At 37.8% G+C, this 13,629-nt stretch overlaps 1 protein-coding gene across 6 annotated transcripts in view; it reads right to left on the bottom strand.

Moving 5' to 3' along the window:
- The window catches only part of FBXO38 (F-box protein 38), a 56,370-nt gene that overhangs the window by 24,451 nt on the left and 18,290 nt on the right, over window positions 1-13,629 (bottom strand). For all 6 annotated transcript variants that reach the window (XM_047092532.1, XM_047092541.1, XM_047092576.1 and 3 more), the window contains 6 exons: window positions 12,382-12,519; window positions 11,015-11,152; window positions 8,252-8,345; window positions 6,599-6,729; window positions 2,859-3,029; window positions 1,068-1,210 (listed from right to left, as the gene is read on the bottom strand). In XM_047092532.1, the coding sequence (XP_046948488.1) occupies window positions 1,068-1,210; window positions 2,859-3,029; window positions 6,599-6,729; window positions 8,252-8,345; window positions 11,015-11,152; window positions 12,382-12,519 (815 nt within the window). The remainder of the gene's footprint in view (window positions 1-1,067; window positions 1,211-2,858; window positions 3,030-6,598; window positions 6,730-8,251; window positions 8,346-11,014; window positions 11,153-12,381; window positions 12,520-13,629) is intronic.

Genomic DNA, 13,629 nt, shown 5'->3' on the forward strand with positions numbered 1-13,629 from the left:
GAGCCTCCCCCCACTATATTGTACTGCTTCCAACAGTGGGAATGTGACCATTAAGAACTGAGGAGAGGGGCTCCTGGGTGGCTCAGTTGGTTAAGCATCAGACTTCAGCTTAGGTCATGATCTCACGGTTTGTGGGTTCGAGCCCCGTGTCGGGCTCTGTGCTGACAGCTCAGAGTCTGGAGCCTGCTTTGGATTCTGGGTCTCCCTCTCTCTCTGCTCCTCCCCAGTTTGCACTCTGTCTCTCTCAAATAAATAAACATTAAAAAAAAAAAAATTAAGAACTGAGAAGAGAAAAAAAAACTGAGGAGAGAGAAGATAATTAGTTGAAACATCAAGTTTTTATTACAGGGCGAATGAAGTGTTATTTGTGAAGTAGTTTAAAAATAACATTCTGAACAACTAGACAATCTCAGATTTTTCAGGATATGCACAGGAAAGAGAACAGCAAAGTAAAACATTTCCAAAATAAATCCCTAATTCTTATTTATATCTGAGGTTCCTTTTTTTTTTTTTTTTTAATGTTTATTTATTTTGAGAGAGAGCCTGAGTACAAGCAGGGGAGAGAGGCAAAGAGAGAAAAAGAGAGAGAATCTCAAGCAGGTTCCATACTATCAGCACAGAGCCTGACACAACTGGGGGTCAGGGGGAGGCTCGATCTCACAAACCACGAGATCTTGACCTGGGGCCAAAATCAAGAGTCAGGCACCTAACCTACTTGAAACACCCAGGCACCCCATATATTTGAGGTTCCTAAGTAAAGATTTATTCTCCCAACTAACTGAGTAATAAATTTGGCTTGGCTCAAATTTCCACCATTGCTTTTACCTTAACCTTGTTTGTAGAACTGACAGAGACAGCTTTCCACTTACATTTTCCTTCCCCTTCTCTGGAGACCCCTTACCAGAACAAGGGACCATGTAACACTATAACCTTTATGCCTTCACTGAAGCTAGCAGTAAAAAGTCTAATTATAATGTAAAGGCATATTATTAGAAAGAAAATCACTTAGGTTTTGTGTTTTTCCTTGAGTATTAAAACAAATAAAAAATCCCACAAATGTGACTTACTTTGGGTGGCTCACGAAACATCTGGTCTAGTGAAATAAACTCCAGGCTGGGCAACAATTCAATAAACTGGCCAAAGGAGTCCAGCTTCAAAGCGTGGCACCGCACTAAGTTGATATCAACCAATCGAGTCCATCTTGAGTGGTCTGTTGGAGAAATGGCATGGCCAGAGAATTTAACTAACATTTTCTCCATTTTCTCCACTACAGATGAATTTTGCTATAGGTCACAAATACTTTCCAATCCTTTTTCTTTAAAGAACTTTGCTCTTCTCTCATGATCTCAAAAACTTGTTGACTAACCTATGATGTTTCCTTACCTAATTTCACTGTGAGAACTACATGGCTTGGGAACCATTAACTGGAAACCAAGTCAGCCTTGATTTAAAATGTGATTCATTCAACAACCTACAGGCCTCTTCAACAATAGGACACTAGTTAAAAAGATGTTGGTGCATTCATTTAATACAACATTATGCAGCTCTTTTAAAAGAATGAAGGAGAATTGAATATTGCTATGGAAAGCTCTCCCAAATATTCCGAGTGTGAAAAACAAGCTACAGGAGAGGATACACATAGTAAGGTCCTTTTGTATATATAAATCATTTTGAAATGCAATACATGTATAGGCTGCAATATGCACAAAATAATCTGTCCAGAAGAATATATAAGAAACCGTTGATGGTGGTTACCTTTGAGAAGAGGAGACTTTTCATTTTGTACCTTTCTGTACTGTTTGGTATTGTTTATCAAGTGCATGTATTACTTTTAGTTTTTAAGTGTTAACAGGAGTTCTGAGTGATGGGATTATAGGCCATTTTTTGTTTTCTTCTTTATACTCTTCTGTATTTAAGAAAACAAACAAACCAAAAATCCAATAAATGTTATTTTTTAAAAGTGATCTATGCCTGCTACAACCTAGTTTGTATTTCCCAATAACTTTTTGGTGCAGCTGGGCCAGGGACAGGATTTCACTTCCAGCAGGGGAGACATGGCCATTCTAATGAGTCATCTCAGCAGATGCCCCAGAGCCCGAAGAAGATAGGCTGGAGACGGCCCTGCAAGGGGCCGCAGTACCCCTGTGAGGCAGCGCAGACAGTAGAGGAGCTGTTCTGCGGGTGGCAGTGAGGGGGCCTGGTTTGGTGAAAGATGATGTCACAACAAAAGTTCTCTAGCTCTGAATTCACTTAAAGGTTTGTGAATTTAGGTATTCAAGAAGGGCCTTAAAGAAACTCAGGGAGGAAAATGAACCCCCCCCAAATAAGGAAACATATCAATCACAAAAGTCACACTTGTACACATAAGGGATCAGGTGGGGAGAGGAAAGCTGAAATAGCCAAGGATTTTAAGGCAACTGAACAGTTCAATACAAGTTAATGTTAAACATGTCACCTAATTAAAGTTTTTTTTGTTTTTTTTTTTTTAAATACATACCCACTTTGTCCTTTCAGATGATGTGCCATTTGAAGGTAATTCAGAGAAAACAAATATCCCAGGCAACAATTGCTAACATTAATTTTATGTCCCTGACTGAATGAAATATATATAAAAATCAGGGAAGTTGAATCCATAACCTAGACAGTGCCAATTTCTAGGCAGAGAATTTCAGAGTTCGAAGAAGCACTGACAGAATTCCAAGTTCGTTATCAAAGGTTCCCAGAACTTGTACGAACGATCCATACAAAATATCTACATTTTTACAATAGGAATGCAATTCGTAACCACACAGAGAAAAAAAGAAAAACATATTACTTTTGATACCAGTCAGACATAGCCTTAGTTAAGCCTACAGTACCTGAGATCCAATTGTATGGGTTATGTAGATGGGGGCAATTATAAATTGCCAGGTATTTGATACAGGAAAAAACTTCATTGACTGCCTTCATCCCTATATCGGTGATGATACCAGGATTTTCTACCACATCGGCCAAACCATACTTTACCAGATCTGCATTCGCCATTCTACCTAGAAAGAGAAATTAAAAAAAAAAAAAAAAAAAAGAGAGACAGAGAGAGAAATTCTTAAATGTCATGGAACGTTGCCAATTCTTTATTTTAACATCTAGTATATCACTCTCCATGACCGTTCTGGGTCATCTATCCATCATGTATTCAGGTTTGAGTATAATTTTAGGTTAGGTAGTCTGTGCAAATACCATTTATATTGCAAAATAAAAATTTATATTAAAAGCCAAGGGATAGCTAGTAGAAACATATTATTTTCAATTGTTTAGGAAAGGAAAAAAAGCAAAAATTCTTAAAAGTAAAACAACATATTGTATTAGTTCACACTTACAGGGAAGTTTTAGTTTTATCTTTTGAAAAGAAAAATAAGATCTTTAATATGTAATTCTCTTTCACAGTAACAGGATCATGTTTTTGGAGTCGGGTATGGCCACGTAGAAAAAAGTAAACTGGGAAATCAGACTCATTCTTAGCCCCTGTGGTATTGCTTAGTAAAGAGGTGCCCATCCCCAGAAAGTGGACTTCTAACTCAAATACACCCACTCCCTCTCCCACTGGGCTTTAGTGCCTCCTGTCATAGGCACAGACTGAGGGCCGGGGAGGTAGGGATTAGTAAAAGAGGATCCTCCTACTAGACTCCGGCAATGGAAATCATACCTCATTATTCGCCTTTTGTCCTCATTTCCCCTAGCTGCCTGCCCCTACTCTCTAAGATGGTCCACTTGACTGTACGCAATTTGAAGGAAAAAGGGAGCGTGACTAGTTTACAGTTATAATTTCTGTGTCCAGCGTAGTGCTGGGATGCAGGCACTCTCCTCAATGTCTCTCACAGTCCTTACTGCCATCTGACACAAAACACAAACAAAACTATTGCTCTGATGAAGCTGCCCTGCATATGGCAGGGATTGACACCTTTAGCCCAGAACACATTTACAACTATTTACTCCAAGCTCTACCAATTTTACTCTCCACACAGGTCACGGTCTCTCTCCTATAGTCCCTGTTTTTGGTATTTTCTGGCATTTCTTGCAGAGTTTACCTTAACCCATCCTTTACAGTTTGGGTGAGCAATTTTCTTCAGCCTGCTTATAAAAACAGCAGGCTGTTTTCTTATCCTTTGGACTTGAAACTTGTCTTCTCTCTAATGACTGGGTAAATCTTGAACTGGCTCTGTTCCCTGTCTGCATAAATGCTGCAACCTAACATGATAAACCCACCTGATGTTCACTCCTTTGAGGCCACCTCCTTCTTCTGGCTCTCAGAGTCTCCGGATTATCATACTCCCTCAAGCACCCTGATGATATCACCTAGAACTCATTTTTGTTTCCTTTTTCTTTAGCCCACAGGTCAGCTAAAAGTAAAAGCTACCATTCACTAAATGCTTTCTAAATGTCAGAGACTGTAAAGATAAAACTGGTTTTATTACTGACTCCTCCAAACCATCTGAGGGAAAAGTGGGAAGTGGTCTTACCTCTGCTGTAACAAATGGGAAAACATGGACTTAAGAAGTAACCTGCCCAAGGTCCCATCAGTTATGAGGCAGGTCTCTCCCCCGCTCTCCAAAACCCCAGCACCAAAGACTACTCTATACTGCTCTGGTTTTTAAAGAGTTTTAGGTGACTTTTCTTATATTCTTAACACATAGCATCTGCTTTTCAGCATATCCATATCCCCAACCTGGCACTGTCATTTCTGCCATAAATGTATGGGGCACAAAGGTGCTGTTTCCATTTAAGTTTTGCCAAGTCTTTGCAACAAAACAATGATACAAGTTTTACTAGAGGTGATGCCACCTCCACCTTCTGGAAAGATGCTTCAAAATCTAAATCACTGGAAGAGTGAGTTTAAGGGATGAAGTATACATTCCTTCCTAGACAGTCTGTTAGAGGCACCTGTCATCACTGTGAGACAGAGAATCCTAGGCTGTCTCTGGAGGAACGGAGGCAAGTATGTATATGGAGAAATGGGTGAACTGCAGCAAATATGAAGACAAGAATTGCTTACGAAAGGTCAAGACGAGACTTCTATCAAAGAGACTATGAAACAAATTATACTGCAAAGCACAGTAGTAGTCAAAAGGTAAAGTGTTTTTCTACTGAATGTGTGTTAAGGGGAAAGAGATACCTACAGGGAAATAGCTGGTTATAAAGACAACTCTTGGGGGCACCTGGGTGGCTCAGTTGGTTAAACTCTCACAGTTTGTGAGTTCGAGCCCTGCATCAGGCTCTGCGCTGACAGCGCGGAGTCGGCTTGGGATTCTCTCTCCCTTTCCCTCTGCCCCTCCCCTGCTTGCTCTCTTTCCCTCAAAATAAATAAAAATAAACTTAAAAAAAATAATAAAGACAGCTCTTCAAGACTATCTTTCACTGGACCTAAATTTGGCCATCTTGAAGATAGAAAATTTGTCAAGTTTTGAGCTTTGGAAAAGAGGAATAAATACAATTATAGAAAGAACACCAATTACCAAGTTAAAAATTGTGTTGGGTCACACATAAGATATTGTAGAAACAACACACAGAATGGAACCAACCTCAATCAAAACTAGAAAAGTCTGAGATCAAATACATTCACTTTATATGAATTTAGCATTTTAAAGCTGTGTTGGTGAAAAGCCAATCTTTTTCAAAGTTATACACATTAAAAAGGATTCCCACGTTAAATTGGCAAGAAGATAATGATTTGCCTTCTCAATCCTTCATATGTAATAATGAGCACCGCCACAAGGAAAAAGTGAACAAAACATTACTGTGACATCTGTTTGACCTAGATTGTCCTGACTAGAGGAACTGAGCCTTCTTATGTTCTTCTACAACGCAAATTAGAGCCTGAGAAAAAATGCCATCTAGTATGATAGTGAGTAAAAAGACTTGTTATAAATTACATGGGGAAGAAACTAATTCTTGCAAAAATCAAAACATGCTGGTGGTAGAAATGATCTTGCATGTCTGATTAATGTCATGGGGAGAAAAGCTTGAATAATGAATTGACATGCATTCAAACCCAACTGAATGAGTTCCCAGTTGTAAATACATTCCAGAAAATGCTGTGAACAAGCCTTCCAACAGCGAGCATCATCAAATGAATACTGACCATTACGTGCTCACACTATCTGGGAAATCCAGAACCCCCAGCGGGCTTATTATGGAAATGAAGAGCATGGACAGGGAATGGAACCTCATCTGAGAGGACCATCAAAAGCTTCAAGAAGTGTGGCAGATCAAATTCAACAAATGGAACCAAGGATGATGTTCTGTGAAAAAAATGAAGCAGAATGGGAAAGAAACTTGGGCAGTAAAATGGAGACAATATCAAATGTAGGTAAGGACTTTTTTTTTTTTGTATACTGTTAATCATATATTTTCCATAATATGCTAAATCAGAAGCAATATGGGAAAAAAAATCACTGACACTTCAAGTTGAAATTACAAGTTTCTTTTTCAAGAAGAGAGAGCACCTAAGATTTTAAGCTAATATTCAAGAAAATACGGCATATCTCAATTCAGGTTTCAGTTTGTCAAGTAAGTTCTCTACAGCAATTCCAGAGAATAAAAACAGTTGATTAAGTCTTACTCTGCAGCAAAAACTCATCTACATATCCCAGATGAAGTGTTTCAAACTGGGGGAACTCCAACTCTGCCATCTTTAGGGCAGAAAAGACGCCATCTTTGGTTAGGGAAGGCTGGATCCGAACTTCATGTAACCTATGAACAAAGAGACAAATATCAGAGTAAAACAAAAACCATCAGAATCAAAGGGTCTTCCTAACATAAGCCTCTGAAAGAAGTTCATCTTATTGAAGTGCCAAAGGCAAACAACTCCCCCCTCCTCTACTAAAAAACATTAGGGATGTTTTATTTTTTAAGTTTTTAAAAATTTTGAGAGAGAGAGGGAGGGAGGGAGGGAGGGGGGGGGAAGAGAGGGAGGGAGGGAGGGAGGGGGAGAGGGAGAGAGAGAGGGAGAGAGAGAGAGAGAGAGAGAGAGAGACAGAGAGAATCCCAAGAAGGCTCCACAGTTAGTGGGGCTTGATCTCATGAACCACGAGATCGTGACCTGAGCTGAAATCAAGAGTGAGATGCATAACCGACTAAGCCACCCAGGCACGCTGAGATGTTTCTTTCAAAGGAGCATTTTGCAAAGTGTGGGCACATCTTAGGCGGTACTGAAGTTACATTAATTAACAATGAATTATACAGTAAGAATCTTATATCCTTTCAAGGTGCTTTTTCTTTTAAAAAATTTTTTTCTTTAATGTTTATTTTTCAGACAGAGCACCAGTGGGGGAGGGGCAGAGAGAGCAGGAGACACAGAATCCAAAGCAGACTCCAGGCTCTGAGCTGTCAGCACAGGGCTCGACGTGGGGCTCGAACCCATGAACAATAAATCAGACACTTAACACTAAGTCAGACACTTAACTCACTGAGCCACCCAGATGCCCCTCAAGGTGCTTTCTTGGCCCTGGTTAAGTTAAAAGTCAGAATCTGCACCTGGTGTTATTTTTTTCACATCTTTTTTATGCTAGCTGTTAAAGTACCATTTTAACAAAGATTATAGTTCCATACTGGGTAACAAAACCTACTTACTTAAAGTTAGAAACCATTTTTATTTATATTCTTAATATACTATTGATAGAGAGCAAGAGTTTTGCTTTTGAATAAATTTAAAAAATGGTTACCTCAATTTAAATAAAACATAAAAGTAGAGGTAGACTTTTGATCTGTAGGGAACAGTTAAATGTGGCATAAACTGATGCAAAGAAAGATATGTTAAAAATATAAAAGTGTTACAAGTTCGGGACTCTTAAAAAGCTGATTTGAAATACTGATTTCTAAATAGCAAATACTGTCACCAACTAACTGAAATTATGAAATTATTCCAAAATCATATAGATTGAAATACATGGTTCCCAAGAGAGCTGCAGAAACCAGTGCATCAATGCTGACTTCTATTGGACTCTCAGGCACTTCCAGAATGTTGACTGCTCTTCTGAGGTGAGACCACACGCTTTCAGAGTTTGCTGGATCTGGAGTGCAGCTCGACTGGTCAGCAGTTATATGTAACACAAGATTACCAATAAGTGACACCCTGATGCTAATGTAAACAACTCCTTTGTATTTTAAATCGGGACAAGGCATGATCAAACTTCATACATACACTCCCCCAATTTTTGGAAAACCGGAAAAAACGTAATTCTAAGACAAAAGGCAATGTGAAGAGGAAACATACCTACGAGCAGCAGTGATGATGAGGTAACCAAGATCTACTTCAAGAGCGTTTTTGCAAGCTCCCAATACAATAGTGTGCAAATTTCTAAAACCACCTAGTTAAGGGAGAAAATGAACAAAAACAGTATTTTGTTTGACCACAGCACTTTCAGTAAAGTATTTATAAACACTTTTACACACTTCAGATGATAACTCTTTGGTTAAAAGTAAATCTAAGCTTGTCCTTCCATTGATATTAATATCTCAATATGAATTATGGCTGCTAGTCATTTCCCAGAAAGAGATGAAAATGGATAGATACTGTCCTTCTGAAAAGACATTCTGACAGCATCAAAAAATTACTCCAAATTACTGAGGCATTTGAGAAAGGATTTTCAGAAAACCAGAAGTTCATAAGGAAACCATTAAAGAAGGGATCCTGACATTTTATAGCCAAGGTTTGAACCTCCAATATAACATACAGAACAAGACCAGCAAGCACTTCCTTAATGTCAACTGGGTTTTTTCCCCCATATTTTTGAAACTTGCAAATATAGAGCAAAAAAAGCACACAAATTATTAATGTATACAGCTCAATGAATTTTCTCAAGATTGACTTTCAACTTTTATGAATTAAAACCATACAGTATATACTTCTGTATTTGGTTTCTTTTACTGAACATTTTGCTTATGAGATTCATCCAGATTGTTGCATATAGCGGTAGTTTATTCATTCACATTGCTGTGTAATATTCTTTTGCATGAAGATGTCACATTTTAATCATCCATGCTGTTGCTGATAGGCATCTGGGTTGTTCTCATTTGGAGGCTATTATGAACAGTGCTACTGTGAACAATTTTGGGTATGTCTCCTGATAATCATATGTATGCACTTCTGTTGTATTTGACACCAGGAATGCGACTGTTGATATGCATATAATCAACTTTAGTAGATATTATCAAACAGTATTTCCAGTGATTATATCAGTTTATACTCACCAGCAGTGTATGGAACACTATTGTCTTTTTCATGTCAGTCATGCTTAGGCATAGCCATTTTAGTGTTTGTGTATCACACTGTAATTTTATTTTTTGCATTTCCCTAATAGATTAATGACGTTTATTATTTTTTCATGTTTTATTGCCCACTTGGTTATCCCCTTTTGTGAATTTTCTATTCAAGTTGTATCCCCATTTTCTGCCTTTTTCTCATTAATCTTAAGAGTACTTCATATATTCTAGATACAAGTCCTCTATCTGGTATCTGTATCGCCAATAGATTCTCCCACTCGGTAGCCTGGCTTTTCACTCTCTGAATCGTGCCTTTGATGAATGGAAAAAATCTTAATTTTAATATAGTACAGTTTACCAATTTTTTCTTCATGGTTAAGTGCTTTTTGGTATCCTGTTTAATAATAAATCTTTGTCTACCTAAGGTCAAAAAGATATTCTCCTACGTTTTCTTTTACAAACTTTTTGTTTTTCACATTTGGATCCATGAGTCATCTGGAATTAACTTTTGTGTGAGGTATGCTGACTCCTTAAGTAAAATACAAGGTAGAATCATTCTTAAACCCCCATTAGCAGAGAAAAGTCTGTTTCTCTCTCAGGATGTGGATACAAACTCTTAACTTTTGGCATCTCCCTCTAGGTCTTCTGATAAATGGTTTCACTGTGGTCTCCTTACCCCTGACTTTTTCCTGCTAGCTACAGCCATGCAGTAAAAATAATGTTGTTAATCTCGAGGGGGCCTGCTCCATCCCCTTTACACGATGTAATGAAGTCTACTTACGCCAGACTAGACTGACAAAATGCCTAAAAATGTAGTGCTTACTCATATTTTAACAGTATTAAGAATGTCAATTTGTTACCAATGGTACTTAATAATTTTCCACTTGTATTTCGAATATACAAAGTTAGATTTTTAGTTGTCAACTATTAATTACCTAACTAGCTGAATTTCTTACTATTTTTAGTGCAGTGAGATGTTTAACGTGGAGCACATTCCGTCACATATCATTATTTCAAAAACCATGAAAGGACCTAGAGAGTAAAATATATTTTTCTTTTCAAAGCCATCATCTGATGAACGGATCCAATATCCAAGTGATACACATGAAACCCTTTTATTTATTTTTTTTAAAGTTTATTTCTTTATTTTGAGACAGAGAAGGAGGGAGGGACAGAGAGAGGGAGAATGAGAATCCCAAGCAGGCTCTGCACCTTCAGCACAGAGCCCAACATGGGGCTCAATCCCACAAACCATGAGATCATGACCTGAGCTGAAATCAAGAGTCGGACGCCCAACTGACTGAACCACCCAGAAGCCCCAACATGAATGAAAGCATTTTATATACCATCAAGTAATAGACAAATGTCAGACACTATCATTACTAATGACTGAGTCCTTTTGTAGACCTAAGGTATATAAGTCAAAAAACGTCTCTTATCACCAATGGACACTTGAAATCCCTGTAAGTATCTCTCAGAAAAATTCCAAATACAACAGATGTATGATTAACTAATAAGTATTAACAAGCCAGAAAACATGCCTTACCACTGTACTATTTATCCTGAGATGGTTGAACACAGCATAAAAAAAAAAAAAAAAAAAAAAAAAGACTGCTATCCCATGTTCATGGTTATTCTCCATTACACACCAGACAGAAAAGGCAATTACTAACAAGCATTTTCTTTTAAAATGACTCACAAGAGAAGCTATAAAAGTGTAATAATTTTTTAAATGGATTGAAAAAGTATTCAGTAACTAAAGTAAAATGAGTACCTGATCTCCAACTGTCTTCAACTACGTGTTGGATAAGACCTCCAAGGAAAGGAACTCGAACCATTTCCAAATGTTCCAAGTTTCGGGCAGAGGCTAAGCCTGTTACTAAGGGGACATACTTCAAGGAGTTTGTGGGTCCTGGTGGGGGGAAAAAAACTTCAGTGGAATGATGTAAATTGCCTTAAAAATAAATTTTCAAACCAGCAGCTGAAATGAATTAACTTATGAATTCTATGTGTGAAACTGACAGCCAAGTAGTTGACTCTCTGCAACTTATACTTATTAAAAATGAAAGTACGTATTAGCCTGTTAACCATATATTTATTCAGCATAAGGATTTCTCAGTAACACTGGAGAGACACTTAGTATTTTTTGTAAATCCCCTGAAGTCTCAATAGTTTTGAACTCAAAATAACTAAGGAGAGAAAGCCAAGTTGAAAATTTGATCCTTCACTCAAGTAAATAGCTGATCATAAATACCTCTCTAGGTGACCAGTATTGTATTAGATGTTATGGAAGATCACAAGATATAGTCCAATCTATCAAAGAGCTTGTAAATGACATGGAGATGAAACCAACATGACTAATTATAAGGATAAAAAGGTGTAACATATCAACTACAAAAACAGGATCTGTTATACTATATGAAAAAGAAAAAATAAGAAGAAAAGGCAGGTGTATGGGAAAAGGCAGAAGTCGAAAGACGTACGCAGGTGGAAGGAAGTGTCTCCCTCAGGACAAGGAAACATAACACAGTGTAAAGGAAGACACTGAGGTGAAGGCTGGTATGGTTGCATAGGGGACAGGGAACAGGCAGGTCTGAAAATAAAAGAAGGTACATCTTGGAAAAGAGTCAAAAATAAAGATAACAAGAGGGGCCCTGGTTAGCACTTTAAAGCAAATACTTCCCACTTGATAATCTAGGGCAACAGAGTCACTGAAGGTTTCCGAACAGAAAAGCAGTACCAGAAAAGCAGTGCTTTTTGCTTTACAGGAGATTAAGTCACAGTACTATTTACAAGCAGGATAGTTAGGAGACAAGAAACAAAGAAATCAGACGGAGATCTATTAAAACAATCCTACCAAAAGTAAAAAGAGCCTATAAAAATATGTAGAGACACTGTGCTGCTTTTTTTGTGTGTTGTTTTTTTTTTTTTTTTTTTTTTTTTGCTAAGGTAAAACACAAATCACGTCTATGGACTTTAAAACAAAAAGTACATTTATTTTCACAAGGTAAGTAAATTATAAAACATAAACAGTAATAGCATAGTATAATTCCATTTACAAATGTGGCTATGGGGTTTCCTTTAGGGTACTTCCGGAATAGCATATGCACAATTAATTCCACCACAACCATGTACCATTACCTGCACAGTTCCTCATGACGAAAGTTCGTAAACTGATGCAAAGAAAGTCTTTGAACGGCTGTGGTTTGGTGAGTCTTACCCATTTCATATAAAGGTGCCTTAGCATCGGGATACAAGGAATTTCAGGAACATTCACCCCTAAAAACATATACCAAAAAAAAAAAAAAAAAAAAAAATCACTAAAAAACTGTATTGTTTGTATTCTGCCTGTGTAAAAGTGTAAGGTTCTGCTTTTCAAGTTGACAATTTGTCCTTCATGGATATTTTTAACAAAACAAACCACCTAATTAAATTCTATCAAGTTTGGCTTATTTAAAACAGGCTTGTAAAGAACAATTTAAGCAAACCGTAAGTGTACTACTTTGTTCTACTTTCTTATTTCTTTAGAAAAGGCAAATGGGAAGATGAGATTTTAAAAGTATTTCCACATTTTACACACATGAATCTTTCTCATAAGTCTACAACTCTTCTGGGACTCACATACCCAAGAAACGTAAAATGCAAATAAGTTACTGAAAACAAAATTATGTGGAAGGAATACACAACAATATTCTTTGATGTCAATGCCCACCATCCCGCCAGTGAGAAAACTAAATGTCTCAGGACATAGACGGGCTAGCTGGCTTCAAATATTGTGGTTTCTGGATGATATCCAGAGACAGACATTAAAGTTGTTTCTACCAATGAATGAGCCTTAAGGACTTGGAACTGTGTGGCAGGAGCCAGTCAGTATGACTCTGGGAAAGTGAGAAACCCATCAGTCATTTACTTTACTATTTCAAACTGATAAAGGTACTTTATCCTTCTGATCTGTAAGTGGCTTAACACTAGGAATCATACCTGCAAAGGACCCTGGCTGAAAGAAAGGGAGGTAAAGGGGCAGGAAAAGCCAAGACACATGAAAGAAGAAAGACAGGTAACTTGTAAGTTCTAAATGGAAGGAAGTGGATCAAGGAAACTGCCCAACAACTAAACCCTGCAGGCTCGTGAAAAGCTAAGAAAGGGACACAAGTCTTTGAGAGAAATCCGAGGACACGGTGAGAGAGCATTTAACAAGCAGTAGCTGGCAAAACCAGTTTAATACGACTTTGCATTCAAGTTGCTAGAAGCCCTGCTAGAGAAGGCAGAATCAAGAGTACGTGAACGGTAGTTTCTGCGAAGGCTAAATTCCACAGGATGCTCCAGTATCAGGATTAGTCCTGCCATCCGGCCCTCCCCAAAAAGCAGTTACCTTTAGCCTGGAACTAC

The sequence above is a fragment of the Lynx rufus genome, unplaced genomic scaffold (assembly GCF_022079265.1).
Source record: "Lynx rufus isolate CCGP_SWC_20201006 ecotype Redwood Valley unplaced genomic scaffold, mLynRuf1.p SCAF_1, whole genome shotgun sequence".
NCBI lineage: Eukaryota > Metazoa > Chordata > Mammalia > Carnivora > Felidae > Lynx > Lynx rufus.